We start from the raw sequence: 14587 nt of genomic DNA, 5'->3' as shown, positions 1-14587 counted from the left end.
GCGGAGTCGACGGCGAAGGGCGGGGCGGCCCGTATTTAAAGGGGCCGCATCACCCGCTGCCGCCGCCATCGCCGCGAGGGGGCGGGATCCCGGGCGGCGGGCTCGGGGCGGGCGGGCCTGTCGCGTCCCGACCTTGCGTAGACTCGTTGGGGCCGCCCGGGGCTCCGGCCTCTGAGCAGTGGAGGCCGGCGCCCTGGCGATTGCGGGTACTCCGCGGTGGGGGCGGGTGCGAGCCGAGGCGGCGGCGCCACCGGTCCCCTTGCGCGCTCTGAGGCGCAGCTCCAGGAGTAGCCTGCACACTCACACCGGGACCCCCACGGCCGTTTTCTTGGGGGCCTTCCGACCCTTCCCCAGGTCTGAGGGCGGCCAGGCGGTGGGAACCGGGAGCGGAACGGGCGCTTCCAAGCTGGGAGACGCTGCAAGATGTGGCCACCGCCCTCCGGGCTCGCCTCCCTTCCCGGGCTGCCAGGGAAAGGCGTGGGGGCAGCTGGGCCGTCGCTCCTTCCGGACAGTGGGCCGCTCCCGGGGGCGAAAGCAGAGGTCTGTGGGTGCAGAGCAGTGGCGGTGCCTGGATCCGCCCGGTGCTCTGGGCGCCAAGGCGGGGCGTGGGTGGGTGGCCCAGTCCGCAGCTCGGAAGAGCAGCCGGCTCCGCAAAGCTTTCGCGGGCTGGCCCTTCATTGCTGGGTGATTGTACCCTCGTGCCTGTGCTAATTGCAGGCTTTCTCCCGCCTTCTGTGGAACCAGAAAGGGTACATAATAATTGGTTCAGCCCAGGCCCAGGACGCGCAGCTCTGGCCCCCAGCATTGCCAAGGGGCTCCTCCCAGGTGAGGTCTAGAGGGAGGGATCAGATTGAGAGTGAGCCTGGGCTTTGTCTTTGTCTTCCAGCTCAGGCTCCCTTTGGGGTCCTGGGCACTCCGTTTCTGCCAGGAACAAGAGAGGCAGCTGAATCCTGGGTGCCCCCAGCCTGCCTGCAGCTTCTGTGTGAACTCGCTAACGAGCTGTGTGGGTTAGAGACTTCTTGAGGACACTGTCCTTTGTGGGATTCCTGTGTTTGTGTAGGCATCTTCTACAACTTCAAAAAGTGCCAGAAAATGGAATTAAAAGGTACGTTTATTTTGGTGTAAAACACCCTGGGAAAATCTGCATACAAGGGGTCTTCAAAAAGTTTGCAACAAAACAAAACAAACAAAAAAAGCTATGCATGGTTTCCAACAAAACCCAGGGTTCCCTTAGGCTGGCCTTGGCCACCACCGCCTGTCCGCCCCCGATGCCCCCGACGCAGGAGTCTGTCTTCCAAACAGGCAGCGGTTGCCTGGCTCCCTTCCTGGTTTCAGCTGCTCTCTGTGTCCTGGCAATAATTAATTCATCTGGGCCTGCCTCATTTCCTCGGGGCACTTCCTGTCACCCACTCCTCCAGCCAAAGGTTCAGCTCCCAGTGCTGGAGGACAGCAACTCCGGTCTTCATGCAGGAGGGAGAGGGAAGGGAGAAGAGCCACATCACCCAGGGAAGTCCCTCTTTCTTTCCTTCTTCCCACTTGTGACAATGCCCTTTTGTGTTAGGATTTACCTACCAGCCCCTCAGCCTGCTGTCTTCCTGGCAATTTTCTGGGGCACACTTAGGCGGCCTCTCCTTTAAAAAAAATAAGATTTTATTTATTTATTTGAGAAGTAGAGTTACAGACAGAGAGAGGAAGAGACAGAGAAAGATCTTGCATCTGCTGGTTCGCTCCTCAAATGGCTGCAAAGGCCGAGCTGGCTGGGAGCCAGGAGCTTCTTCTAGGTTTCCCACGTGGGTGCAGGGGCCCAAGAACCTGGGCCATCTTCTGCTTTCCCAGGCCACAGCAGAGAGCTGGATCAGAAGTGGAGCAGCCGGGACTCAATCCGGCGCCCATATTGGATGCCGGCGCTATAGGCAGAAGCTTAGCATACTGTGCCACAGCACCAGCCCCCCTCCCTTGTTTTTAAACATTTATTTATTTATTTATTTTTATTTTTTTTTTGAAAAGCAGAGCAACAAGGATATTTCCTCAGCTGATTCACTGCCCAAATGGCCACAACCAGCCAAGTCTGGGCCAGGCTGAAGGCAGGAGTCTGGCCCTCCATCCTGGTCTCCCTCCCACGTGGGTGGCCGGGCCCAAGCACTTGGGCCATCTTCTACTGCCTTTCGGGGCACATTAGCAGGGAGCTGGATCAGAAGTGGAGCAGCCGGGTCTCTGATATTAGCCTGCTGCACCACAATGCCAGCCCCAAACTTTTATCCTTAATCTGTGGACTAGTGACACAGGATGGGGGAGGCCCAGGAACTGAGATGAGTGGAGGGAACCCCGTCTTTGTTTTTACTACCCTCTAACTGAAACTCTGTGGGACCTTCCAGAAGGAATGCAGGCAGGGGAGTTGAACAGGAGCAGCAGCAGCACCTGCGGCCGTCACAGCCCAAGCCACTGGGATTTTCGAAGGTTACAGCGCACAAGGGGTCACAGGCACCCTCAAAATAGCTGTCGTCCTCAGGCAGTGACTTCCTGTTTCTGGTACTCATTAGTCCTGCCTCAAGGTATTATGATTTGATGAGTTAATAAAGAATCAGCTATTTCTACATCACGAACCTTATGTGCGTTTTTATGTTTTGACCTTTGCATTTTAGTAGGTATGGGTGTTGGGGGAGGGGCGACCAATGCCTTTCACCACGTGGTTCTAGGCAGGCGGCCTTTCCTCTTCTCTCGATGCTAAGGTGTCCCTGGGACAGTGAGCTTGGGAGCCCTGCTCTCCCGCTGCCCTCACTCCGCTGATTCACTGGATGCTGTTTAGGGGACAGGCTTGACTCAGTGGCAATACAGACACACAGTGGAAAAGTGAGGGGGGCTGGTGCTGTGGTGCAACAGGATAAAGCCCCAACCTGTGCCGGCATCCCATATAGACACAGGTTCGAGTCCCGGCTGCTGCACTTCCAATCCAGCTCTCTGCTATGGTCTGGGAAAGCAGTAGAAGATGGCCCAAGTCCCTGGGCCCCTGTACCCGCGTGGGAGACCCAGAAGAAGCTCCTGGCTTCAGATCAGCACAGCTCTGCCCGTTGTGGTCATTTGGGGAGTGAACCAGCAGGTGGAAGACCTCTCTCTCCGTCTCTGTAACTCTGTCTTTCAAATAAATAAAATAATTAAAAAAAAAAAAAAAAAAGACAAGACAAGCGAATCCCCTGGGGCTCAGAAAGCTTCCTGAGGGCCTAGAACGGCATTTGCAACGGCCTCTGTTAAAGGCGGCCTACCTGCGGCACTCAGAGGGGGGCCTGGGGCAGGACACCCTGTACACCCTGTTGGAACCTCCTCCCTCCCTGCACTAGGCCTCGGAGAAGGATGGTCTGCAGTCGGGGGTAATAGGTGAGTTCAGGAAAATCTGCTGGAGACTCTAGTCCCAGGGCAGGGAGCCTGCACGAGTTCCTCCTCCCACTTTCCTCCGCCCTCTGCACATTTCCCAGGAGTGAGATGAGGCTGCCAGCCAGGCAGGGGAGGTACATTTCTGTGAATTAACAAAGGGAGACTTCTCCGAGCCAGGTGAGCCTCAAGTGGTTCCTGGCCAGCCTGCAGGAATCACCCCCAAACGTGCAGGCTTCCCTGGCCGGGGTGAAGAGACCTCTGTGAGCCTGGGCACTGGCAGGTGACACAACTCTTCCCTGCCAGGTCCTTGGCCAGGACTCATCCCAGGGCAGCACGGCAGGGGAGCCAGGAGTTCATATGCGCAGCCATGCCACCGGTTCCCGGCATCCACGGTGTGCTCTGTTACTGTTGTTGTCTGGAGAGGAAGTCGCAGCAGCAGGAACTTGGGGCAGGCTGAGAGAGGGGGCATTGGTCACTGGTGAGGCCCAGGGTTTGGGCCTGTATTCCAGTCACTGGCATGAACCCCAAAGCAGGCCTGGGGTATGGAGAGGTGGGGGGGTCAAAACTCTCAGCTACCTGGCTTAAGCCGTGCGGCGATCCAGCAATAGGCCTGCCTTGTTACCGGAGAACCAAAGGGTCCTTGTCTTCACACAAGAAAGAATTCAGGCGTGAGACAGCATAGTGGAAAACAAAACAGCAAGGTTTATTAGGGTAGGGACATCCGTAAGAGCGGGTGGGCACCTCACCAGACAGGACCTGAGAGAGTGCATAGTTCACATTTAGGCTGGGGCTTTTAAGGGGATGGGTCTTGACTTCCCCTCTCCTCCTCCCGAACAAAGGACTTGTTGGCTGTGAATACGAGAAATTCCTTTCTGAGTTCTCCCCTGAAGTTATCAGACAGGGCAAGCCTGGCTGGCGTCGCCCTGCCTTAGAGGAGCCTTAGAGGTAGGGTGGTTATAGGGTAGAAGGGGCAGGGCGTTTGAAGTGCAGATACTGGGCTGCACCTGGAAGGTTATCAAGATGACTTGCAGATGCGGATGCTGGACCTAGATGTCAGCTCCTTAGGCCTCTGTCACACACACATGAGCTCATTTCTGATTTCCTCCCTAACATGCCTGAATCGCAAGGCCCAGCTGCTGAGATCAAGCTCTGACATCCTGCTAAGGGGAGGCGCTGTTCTCTGGGCAGCAGTGTGGCCAGTGGGGACCACATCTGTGTCCCTGAGGCAGGCAGCTCTGTTTGGCCAAGCTCAGGTCACATAGTACCTCCCTCTTCTGGGGGGGGGGACTCCATTCTCTCTCTCTCCCTCTCTCTCTCTCTCTCTCTCTCTCTCTCTCTCTCTCTCTCTCTCTCATTTTACTCGAAAAGCAGAGACAGAGAGCTTCCGTCCCCATCTGCCCGCAGCAGCTGGGGCTGCCTGAAGCCTGGAACTCCAGCCTCCCTGTGGGTGGCAGGGACCAGCCAGTTGAGCTATTGTCTGCTGCCTCCTAGGGGCACTGTAGCAAAAGCTGGGATCCAAAGCAGAGCCATCCCTGGAACCCAGGCACTTTGATACGGGATGTGGCATCTTAACCACTGGGCTAAACACCTTTGCACTTCTAGTATTTATCCAAGCATGACCCCATGGCACCCTGCTCCGGAGTATTAGGGTCCTAGGATATGGGGCCCACCTTATGTCTGTCAAAAGACAAAGACAAACTTAGCTTTTTTTTTTTTTTAATAAGATTTATTTATTTGAAAGGCAGGGTTACAGTGAGAAGGGAAGAGAGATCTTCCATCTGCCTGTTCACTCCTCCAAATGGCCACAATAGCTTGGGCTGGGCCAAGCTGAAGCCAGGAGCTTCATCCGGGTCTCCCATGTGGGTGCAGGGGCCCAAGCACTTGGGCCATCCCCACTGCTTTCCCAGGCCACTGCAGAGAGCTGGAGGGGAAGTGCAGCTGTTAGGTAGGAAGTTAGCGATCAGCCCAGTGTGTAAGAGGGGCCGAGCAAAGCCAGGCACTGCTGCAAGGGAGAGGAACACAGCAGGCGGCCCAGGCCACACACCCAGCCGCCCAGCGTCTTACCCTGCAAAGTCCTGCCCTTACGCTGATGACTTCGCAGGTGGCTCCAGCCTTCTCTCAAGGAAGGTTGCCCTCTAGGGGAATCCTCCCTGCCTGGCGCCAGGTGAACTCCACAGTCTGACAGCACTGAGTGCTGAAACCTTGGGAGGACTTTTACCCAGCCACATCCAGCAAACCCTTGGTTCTGGAGAAGAGGGAGGAGGCGAAGGAGAACCGGAAGGAAGACCTGGGCCCCACTTCCTTAGAAGCCCTAGTCTGAACCCAGACTGCGAGCTCGGCTCCCAGTGCTCTCGTGAGCCGCCCACCTGGCCTGCCAGGTGTCCTCTCTCCATTAGAGCACATTTGCTTTCCCCAGTCTGAGTGGCTGGCCACTCTCAGATTCTCTGGAGAGGTGCCTATCCCTTCTGATGGTTGCCCAACCCCTGTCTGCCTTTGTCTTTCCAGAACTTTCCACAGGCTGGCCCTCAGCTTTAGGGACCCCAGCAATGGCCCCAGAGGTAGATCTCAGGTCCCGGAGGTGAGGGATGGAGTCGAGGGGTGGCCATGCTGCTTCCCCCTCCTCGCCTCCCAGACAAGGAGGCAGGGTCTGGTTCGGTGCTGTGGGGGGTGGGGTGGGGGGAACACCAGCCTGAGAGCACCACTTGGGTGGGGTGAGCACAGGGTTGGCAGCAGCTGGCTCATGCCCGCCCTCCTCCCCCACCCTTTGCGCCCTGCCCAGGCTCACATGAGCAGTGCTGTGGGTGCGCCCAGGTCACTGGCTCAGCTGCTGGGCTCTCCCAGGCGCAACCCCGTCCCTGTTGCACTGGGATCTTACACACAGGACCCGGCGCTGGGCCTTAGTCCTCCCTCTCCCTTGCTAGGCTGCACACCCCAGCAGTGCTCCCAAAGGGTCTGGGTGAGGATTTTTTTTTTTCCAAAGAAATCTTTTATTTAAGGTATACAAACTTCATGCATTTCCTAAGTACAACTTTAAGAACATAGTGATTCTTCCCACCATACCCACCCTCCAACCCACACTCCCACCTCCTCCCCCTCCCTCTCCCAGTCCCATTCTCCACTAAGATCCATTTTCAGTCAACTTTGTACACAGAAGACCAACTTTATACTAAGTAAAGAGTTCAACAATTTGCACGGAAAAAAAAAAAAAGCTGTTCCTCAACAGTCAAGACAAGGGCTGTTCAAAGTCATTATTGCATCTCAAAGTTAATTTCACTTCTTTTTTTTGAAACCTATCTTTAAAGAAGCCAGGGTGAGAATGTATTGGGAGAAGCATCCGCTGCCAAGCATCCGCTGCCCGGCGGCCTCCCAGTGCGGGCAGCCCAACCCCCCAGCGGCGGGGCAGAGGCTCGGGTGCGCCCAGCCCTAGTCCCTTGGCATCCCCCAGCCCCGCAGCCAGCTCTCCCCTTGGGGGCTTCCTCCACCTTCCGCCTCAAGGCTCACAAGAGTGAGGTCCAGAGCCTAGGGCTTTGCCCAGAGGGGCGGCCAGGGAAGCCCCCAAGGGGTCACTTAGGGCGGGGTGGGGGTGGGGGCTACCTTGCAGGCCAGGGGAAGAGCTAGGGAAGAGTCTCCAGGCGCCTGGAGTTGACACGATTAGGGGGCGGGGCAGGGGTGTGGCTGAGAGGTGGGGAGAGGCTGCCGCGAAGCCCCAGAGACCACATCCCCACAGAGTAAGGGGGTCCGCAGGGGCTCTGCCCTCCATGACCCTCAGCCTGTGGAAGAATGACCCAGAGCAGCCGCTGCGCCCTAAGAAAAGAAGCGGGACTTCAGAAACCCTTGCTAAGGGCTGGGACTGTTTGGGAAGGAAGCAGGGGAGAACCAGGGAGGTGGTGACAACTAGCAGACAGCAGCAGAGTCCTGTGGCCGCTCCGCTCTGCTCCCAGAACCCCCCGAACCTCCGGCTTACACCTCCAAGGATGGCAAAGCGTTAGCACACCTGTGGGACGCGGCCGCGGAGGGGCAGTGCCAGCTCTCCCAGGCGGCCCCATTTCGGGGATAAGGACAACTGAGTCCGGTCGCGTGCCCGGAGGTGGTCCGCTGACGCAAGCGCCAGGCTCTCCCCGCGCCCTGGACGTGGACTCACAGGAGGCTGGGGGTGTGGGGGCTCCCTGCACCTAGGGGAGGGGGATGACGTCAGAGGTCGGAAAGGGGCCAGGACCGTTTGGTGTTCTGGGGCCCGTCCGGTAGGCGGTCACCGAGACGAGCGAAGGGCCGGGGATCCCCCTGTTGTGACGGCGGGTCATGGGACGCTGACTCACCGCGGGCCGGACCACCTGACCCTGCGGAGGCAGCCTGAGAGGGCCCTGGCAGGGGGTTCCCCGGCCCGCCGGCCACCGCCTTGTTTACCTCCGCGCCGGCTCGAGAGGGCGCCCCGCCCCTCGCAGCAGCAGGGCATGCTGGGAAGGCCCGCTGGGTAGGGGTCTCCAGCCCGGCTCCCCGGGGTCCCATTTCCAGTCCCCCCTCCCCCCAGGCTCTGCACCCTTCGCTGGGAAGCCCCGCTCGGTTCCAAACGGGGCCAAACCGCGAGAGAACGAAGGTGTTCCTGGCGGCGGCCTGGTGGGCTCCGGTGTCCTGGCGGGGGTGGGGGATGCAGGAGGAGGGCGGCCCCTGGAGCGCTCCCTGACAGCCCTGGTCCACCTGAGGCCGCCTTCAGACCCAGGGGAGCCGGGCGGCCCACCCCTGGGCTCCGTGGCGCTCGGGCTGCTGTTGCTGAGTCACGCTTGGCTGGCACCTGCCGCAGGCCGAAGCCTCTGCCCAGCACGCCCCTCACTGGCGGGACTCCCGACCCTGTGTTGGGGCAGAGGGGCCAGCAGGCCCAGGGACACTTTCCCAAGGCTCACAGCGGCAGGGATCATGGACCAGCCTCTCCAAGGCTGCTCCTGGCACGGGAGCCTGGCTGGCTTCGCTGGGCAGGATCCCGTTACTCCTGTGGCCTGGCCACCTGTGCATCTGCCTAACCCCCATCCAACCAGCCCACCCTCATCGCTGGGCTTCCCAAGCTGCTCCCACAAACTTGACCTGAAAGGGGGGGGGTTTGACCCAACAGGGCTGACTCTTAGTCACAGGACCTGCCTGGGAGGTCTGGGGGGGGGGGTGACACACCTCCCTTCCCAGCGCCTTCCCCCAGGCCTTGCAGACAGGTCACTTTGGTCCCAGGAAGCAGAGTTTCTGGATTCCCAGCTGAAAGGTGACTGGTCCCATCCCCTTGGCCGCCCTTGTGGCCAACACTCTTGAGGCCCTACAGGCAGGCACCTGCTGCATTGGCCCCCTGCCCTGACAGGTCTGTTAGGCAGCCTGCATCTGTGAGAGGGAAGAAATGGGAATTTGTGTGGCTGGGTGAGGGAAGAACCACAGAAGCAAGCCTGGGAAGCAGAGCAGTATTTACATCTCAAAAGTCTTAGTTTCAGGTGGGGCCAGTGCTGTGGCGCAGCAGCTGAGCCTTCACCTGCAGCGCCGCATCCCATTTGGGCACCGGTTGTGTCCCGACTGCTCCTCTTCTGATCCAGCTCTCTGCTATGACCTGGGAAAGCAGTGGAGGATGGCCCAAGTCCTTGGGACCCTGCACCCACGTGGGAGACCTGGAAGGAACTCCTGGCTTCGAAGTAGTTCAACTCTGGCTGTTGCAGCCATTTGGGGAGTGAACCAGCAGAGGGAAGACCTCTCTCTTTATCCAAAACTCTGCCTGTAAAATAAATAAACACATTTTTAAAAAAAGAGCCTTGGTCTCCTTCTATAACCTTGTTGAGTGGGTCCCAGCCTTTTCCCAGGGGCAGCTTAGAGAAATCCCTGCCCTGCATTGGGGGGGTGTGTGTGTGTGTGTGTGGCTATTAGGTCCAATAATACTGCTGATGAAGTTCTGGGAGGAATTTCAGGAATTCCACACTCTGGAAGCCCTTCCCCCAGACGTGTCCCAGAAGGGGAGGGGAGGGGAGAGGAGAAAGAGGGCTATACCCGTATCCATAGAAACCCCAGTCTGAAAGCAGGTGGGTTCAGCTCTTGATGGAGATGCCCGCCTACTCTGTCAGGTGCATTCTTTTCATCAGACTTGGCCAGCACGCTTGCTGCTATTCTGTCCCATGGCTGAAGTTCTTGTGCTAAAACAAGGACCCCTGATCAACCATTCCTGGTGATGGTGAGGAAGGGCCTGGGGCGTCAGGCTCAGCCTGCTGGGCTCACAGGGCTGGGGGCGTCCATGTGTCTTTTTGAGCTGCAGTCAGCACTTGGTGACTGACTGCCGTCGCTAGTGGACGAGCCGGCCAGCCGGCCCTGGACAGCTAGGGACGCTCATGCAGGAGGCTGTGGTTGGTGTAGGGCTGCCTTCTGGGGGTCACGCATGGCAGGGCAGCAGGGTACCCTAGCAGCCAGCTGGTTCCGGCTGGTGGTGCCCACTGGGCAGCCTAGATGCCTCCTGGGATAGAGGGCTCTGTGTGTCCTCCTCTGTCCTGTGCTGGGCAACCCCTGCTGATGACCAGGGACCTGCTCTGCTGAGTCACAGCCAGGCCCAAGCCGGAGAGGGGCCTCGGACAGGACCCCAGCCCATTCCTTTCAGGAGGTACAGATGCTGAGGCCTGCTCTGGGGGTCTCCGGTGCCCTGGGGGCAATGAGGGGACAGACTGAGAGCGGTAGACCATGTCAAAGGGCAGCGGGGAGAGGGGCAAGCAGGCACGGGGCCCTGGCAGGGAGACTCGCGAGAGGCGGCCCCGGCGGTGGGGGGCGGCACCCGAAGAGTGCAGGCTCCGCCCCCAGGAGTCCACGTCGGGCGGGGCTTCCGCGTGCCCTACAAAAGCCACGCGCCACTGGCGCCACCGCCGCCGCCTCCTCCGGTGCTCCCTCGGTTGCGCAGCTGCTCGTCGTTCTCCGGCTGCGATGGCGTCGCTCACCGTGAAGGCCTACCTCCTGGGCAAAGAGGAGGCGGCGCGCGAGATCCGCCGCTTTAGCTTCTGCTTCAGCCCGGAGCCGGAGGCCGAGGCCGAAGCAGCGGCCGGCCCCGGGCCCTGCGAGCGGCTGTTGGCCCGGGTGGCCGCTCTGTTCCCGGCGCTGCGGCCCGGCGGCTTCCAGGCGCACTACCGCGGTGAGCGGGCCGGGGGGTGGCCGGGGTCCGGGGCTGCCCTTTCCTAGTCGGTGCCGGCTGCGTCGGAAGGGATGCTGTGCTGGTCGCGCTCTGGGTGAGCGGTGACCTGCGCGTACCCCACTTGCACCTCGGGTGCCAGCCCAGTGACCCAGGCCCTGTCCCTCAGGGGCCGAGGCGATCAGGCCCCGCGGGCTGGGGACTTTGGGTCGTTAGATGCTTCCTGTTCCCCGCCATAATGTTGCAGATCTCGCCAAGGACGCGCCGGGGCGTCCTCTCTGGCCCTGGGCTGAGAAGGTGGTCAGGCGGGCACTCGGGTTACACTGACATCTTGCTGCTGCCGGGGCTGGGCCCGCCGGCGCCAGGTTTGCGTTCAGCGAGCCCTGAAAGTGGGTGGTGGGCGTGGGCGGCTGGGGGACGCAGGGCCCTTGAGCCCGGGGTAGGCCGCAGGTCGCCCAGGGACAAGGCAGTGGGGAGACGGCCGATGTCGAAACGTTCTCCACAAACTCAGAGTGGGGACAAGCCCGGAGCCACCGCTCTTTCTGGCTGCGCTGCTCAGACCGGTAGCTGCTGCTGGGGGTGGGGTCCCGGGACAGCAGTGTGGGAGGGAGGTCCTCGGCCAAGGCCCGCCCCTGGGAGGGAGCAGGGCTGGGACCGCCCTCAGTAGCTTGCCCAGCATTTTTTTTTTTTTTAATTTCCTGGTGACAATTTTATTGAGCTGTAATTCACATACCATAAAATTTACTCATTTAAAGTATATAATTCAAGGGTTTAAAATTTTATTTCATTTTGAAAGGGCAGAGAGACACATACACACACACCCCAACCTACCATCTGCTGGTTCACTCCCCAATGGCTACAGCTGCCAGCCCCAGCCAGGCCAGGAGCCTGAACTCCATCAGTGTCTCCCAGGAGGGTAGCAGCAACCCAGGCACTTGAACCATCCTTTGCTGCCTCCTCCAGTGCACATTAGCAGGAAACGGGATCAGAAGTGGAGTGGCCTGGACTCCAACCAGGCACTTTCATATGGGCTGCCAGTGTTCCGGGCTGCCAGTTAGCCGCTGCAGAAATGCCTGCCCCGATGCAGTGGTCTTTAACACATTCACCAGTTGGAACTTCTGAGCAGACTTGGGGCTGGAGAGCGGGGCCAGGCGCTGGCAGTCAGCATGAGAACCCCTTCCTCTCCACTGGAACCCCATGCCTTTTACCTGTCTCCCTCAGCTCCTGCAACGCTGAGCTGCTTTCTCTCCTGGGCGTCCTCTTCTGGACAGTGGTGGAGAGGGGGTTGTACAGTTTAGCTTTGTGTCTGGCTTCTTTCCTTAGGGAAATGCGTTCAGGTTCATCAGAGGTGTAGGCTGCATCTGTATTCGTTTCTTTTGTGGATATGCCATATCGTGTTTGTGTCATTAGTTGATGGACTTTTGGGTTGTTTCGCAAAAGTGCCACTCTTGCTCTGAGGGTAGATGTTGCCCTCTGGTGCCCAAGTCCAGGCCCCGCCTGCAGCCTGTGCACGGTGCGGTCTGGTCTGGTCTGTGTGGCAATGCTTTAAAATCACGGAAGCCAACATAGAAGGACTCAGCCTTTTTTCTTCGTTGGAGAAAGCAGCAGGCCTCTGGGCTCATCTCCACTTAAACATTGCAGACAGCCCAGAGCCTTTGGCGGGCTGGGCCTCTGAGGGACAGGGCACTGTTATTGTCCGTGTAGTGTACGCGGAAACTTTGCCTTTTAGGTGTGACCGTGGCCCAGGTTCAGGCCCAGGCGGGCACACTTCCTGTCCAGTGAATGGGCAGGCTCCCTTCTTATCCCCGATCTGTCCAGCCCCACCCCTAAAGAAGTGGCCTTGGTGGGCATCAGGCCTAGTGGTTAGTTCACCCATTAAGATACCTGGGGCCCGTGTTGGATCCCAGCTCCCGACTCCAGCTTCCTGCCAGGACAGATGCTGGCAGGGGGTAGGTGAAAGTTCAAGTAATTGGGTCCTCACCTCCTACATGGGAGCCCTGGATTGAGTTCCTGGCTTCTGCCCAGCCCAGTCCCGGCCCTTGATAGGAGCTCTGCTTGTCTACCATGTCTCAAAAATAAATAAGAAGGTGGCAAGTTGAGTATTGAGGCCACCAGTGCTCCTTTGGCCCCCGCTGCGGTGCTTACGTGCTGCGTTGACTCTCTAGATGAGGACGGGGACCTGGTCGCCTTCTCCAGTGATGAGGAACTGACGATGGCCATGTGCTACGTGAAAGATGACATCTTCCGTATTTATATTAAAGGTAAGGGAATAGGGGAGCTGGGTGCTCCCCACTGGGTAAAACAGGCCCTGACTGTCCTCTGCAGGCAGTGCGGGGCGGAGGGCTCCGTGTTCCCCCGGAGCCACGGGCTTGGGCAGTTTCGGGGGTGTGGGTGAGGAGCACCACCAAAGGTGCGGACGCGGCGCCGCAGCGGGTTCCCGTGTTGCTCTGATGCTGTCTGCTGAGCCGGCTTGGGGGCTGGAGGGCGGGCCCAGCAGCTTGTAGTCCCAGCCCCACAGTGGTGCCGGAGGGGGAAGACTGCTGGGGCCTCACCCGAAGGCTCCCCACCTCCCTGCAGAGAAGAAGGAGTGCCGGCGGGACCACCGCCCGCCCTGTGCCCAGGAGGCGCCCCGCAACATGGTGCACCCCAACGTGATCTGCGATGGTTGCAATGGGCCCGTGGTGGGAACCCGCTACAAGTGCAGTGTCTGCCCGGACTACGACCTGTGCGGGGCCTGCGAGGCGAAGGGCCTGCACCAGGAGCACAGCAAGCTCGCCTTCCCCAGCCCCTTCGGCCACTTGGAGGTGAGCAGCCCCTCTCCGTGGGCCTGGGCTGGGGCTAGGGGGTGACAGGGGCTCCCGGCCTCTCACTGCCTGGTGCCTCTGCTTACTCCTCCCCCAGGGCTTCTCCCACAGCCGCTGGCTCCGGAAGCTGAGACATGGGCACTTCGGGTGGCCAGGCTGGGAGATGGGCCCCCCAGGGAACTGGAGCCCACGCCCTCCTCGAGCGGGGGAAGCCCGCCCCAGCTGCGCAGCAGAATCAGGTGAGGTTGTTGCCCCTGCTGGCTTCGGCAAGGCAGCAGTAGCCAGGCAGCCTGTGCGTGCTTTGCATCCCGAATGTCTGCGTGCCCACCTCGGTCTGCACACTTCCGAGACCTCTGCAGCATTCGGTCGGCATGAGAATCCTGCAGAGTGGACTGAGTTTCAACCCCCACGTCCAGTCCTTCCTGCCTTTCCAGGCAAAGGCAAAGAGGCCCTCCCAGGCACTAGTTGTTTTTTGGTAAAGATTTATTTATTTGAAAGAGTTACAGAGAGGGAGGGATACGACAGAGATCTTTCATCCGCTGGTTCACTCACCAGATGGCCACGACAGCCAGGGCTGGGTCAAGCCAAAACCAGGAGCTCCATCTGGGTCTCCGACGTGTGGGTAGCAGGGGCCAAAACACTTGGGCCAACTTCGGCTGCTTTCCCCAGGCCTTTCTAGGGGGCTGCATTGGAAGTGGAGCAGCCAGGACACACTCCTGTATGGTTTGCCAGTCGCAGGGACAGCTTTACCTGCATGCTGCATCGCCGGCCCCTGGTTCTCTTGTTTTAGCTATCAGGAACCTTATAGCCATAGTGCTCGTCTTTTTAAAATCATAGTCACAAAGTTAAACACTGACACATAGCTTTGCGCTCCAGCTTTTTGGATTCTGGGTTTGTTCTGATTTCATTAATTTTGTGACCATTGATTTACTTCATCTTTTGGAACAAAAGTGGGTTTGTGTGTTTGATTTTGAGCAAATGGCCCTTGCAGGATAAAGTCACCTGTTACGTACCGCATGTAAGGAGACTGCGGGTTACTGAGCATGGGGGGGTGTCTCAGAAGGGGGCATGGTCCAGGAGAGCGAGTGCTGAGTGTGGGCCGCCGGGTCAGGGCTTGGGTTGGATGTCACTTGGGATGAGTTAGGACTGTGACAGCTATGAATCACCAAATTAAAGGTATCTATTTTTGTTTATAAAAATCAAAGCTTCTGGTCCATCAGAGGATCCCAACGTGAACTTCCTGAAGAATGTGGGGGAGAGTGTGGCAGCTGCCCTTAGCCCTCTGGGT

General features: G+C 59.1%; 1 protein-coding gene across 3 annotated transcripts in view; it reads left to right on the top strand.

Moving 5' to 3' along the window:
- The first annotated feature begins 9695 nt into the window (after positions 1–9695).
- The window catches only part of SQSTM1 (sequestosome 1), a 12697-nt gene continuing 7805 nt past the window's right edge, over positions 9696–14587 (top strand). Inside the window, exons 1-5 of one of the 3 annotated variants that reach the window (XM_002721305.5) lie at positions 9696–10498; positions 12661–12756; positions 13073–13299; positions 13397–13538; positions 14505–14585. In XM_002721305.5, coding sequence (XP_002721351.2) covers positions 10057–10498; positions 12661–12756; positions 13073–13299; positions 13397–13538; positions 14505–14585 — 988 coding nt within the window. In that variant the 5' untranslated portion in view covers positions 9696–10056. The remainder of the gene's footprint in view (positions 10499–12660; positions 12757–13072; positions 13300–13396; positions 13539–14504; positions 14586–14587) is intronic. The other 2 variants (XM_017350834.3, XM_070076514.1) reach the window with 2 other exon arrangements.

The sequence above is a fragment of the Oryctolagus cuniculus genome, chromosome 6 (assembly GCF_964237555.1).
Source record: "Oryctolagus cuniculus chromosome 6, mOryCun1.1, whole genome shotgun sequence".
Lineage (NCBI taxonomy): Eukaryota > Metazoa > Chordata > Mammalia > Lagomorpha > Leporidae > Oryctolagus > Oryctolagus cuniculus.
The sequence above is the reverse complement of the archived record's forward strand: the minus strand, read 5'-3'. Positions and strand labels throughout refer to the sequence as shown.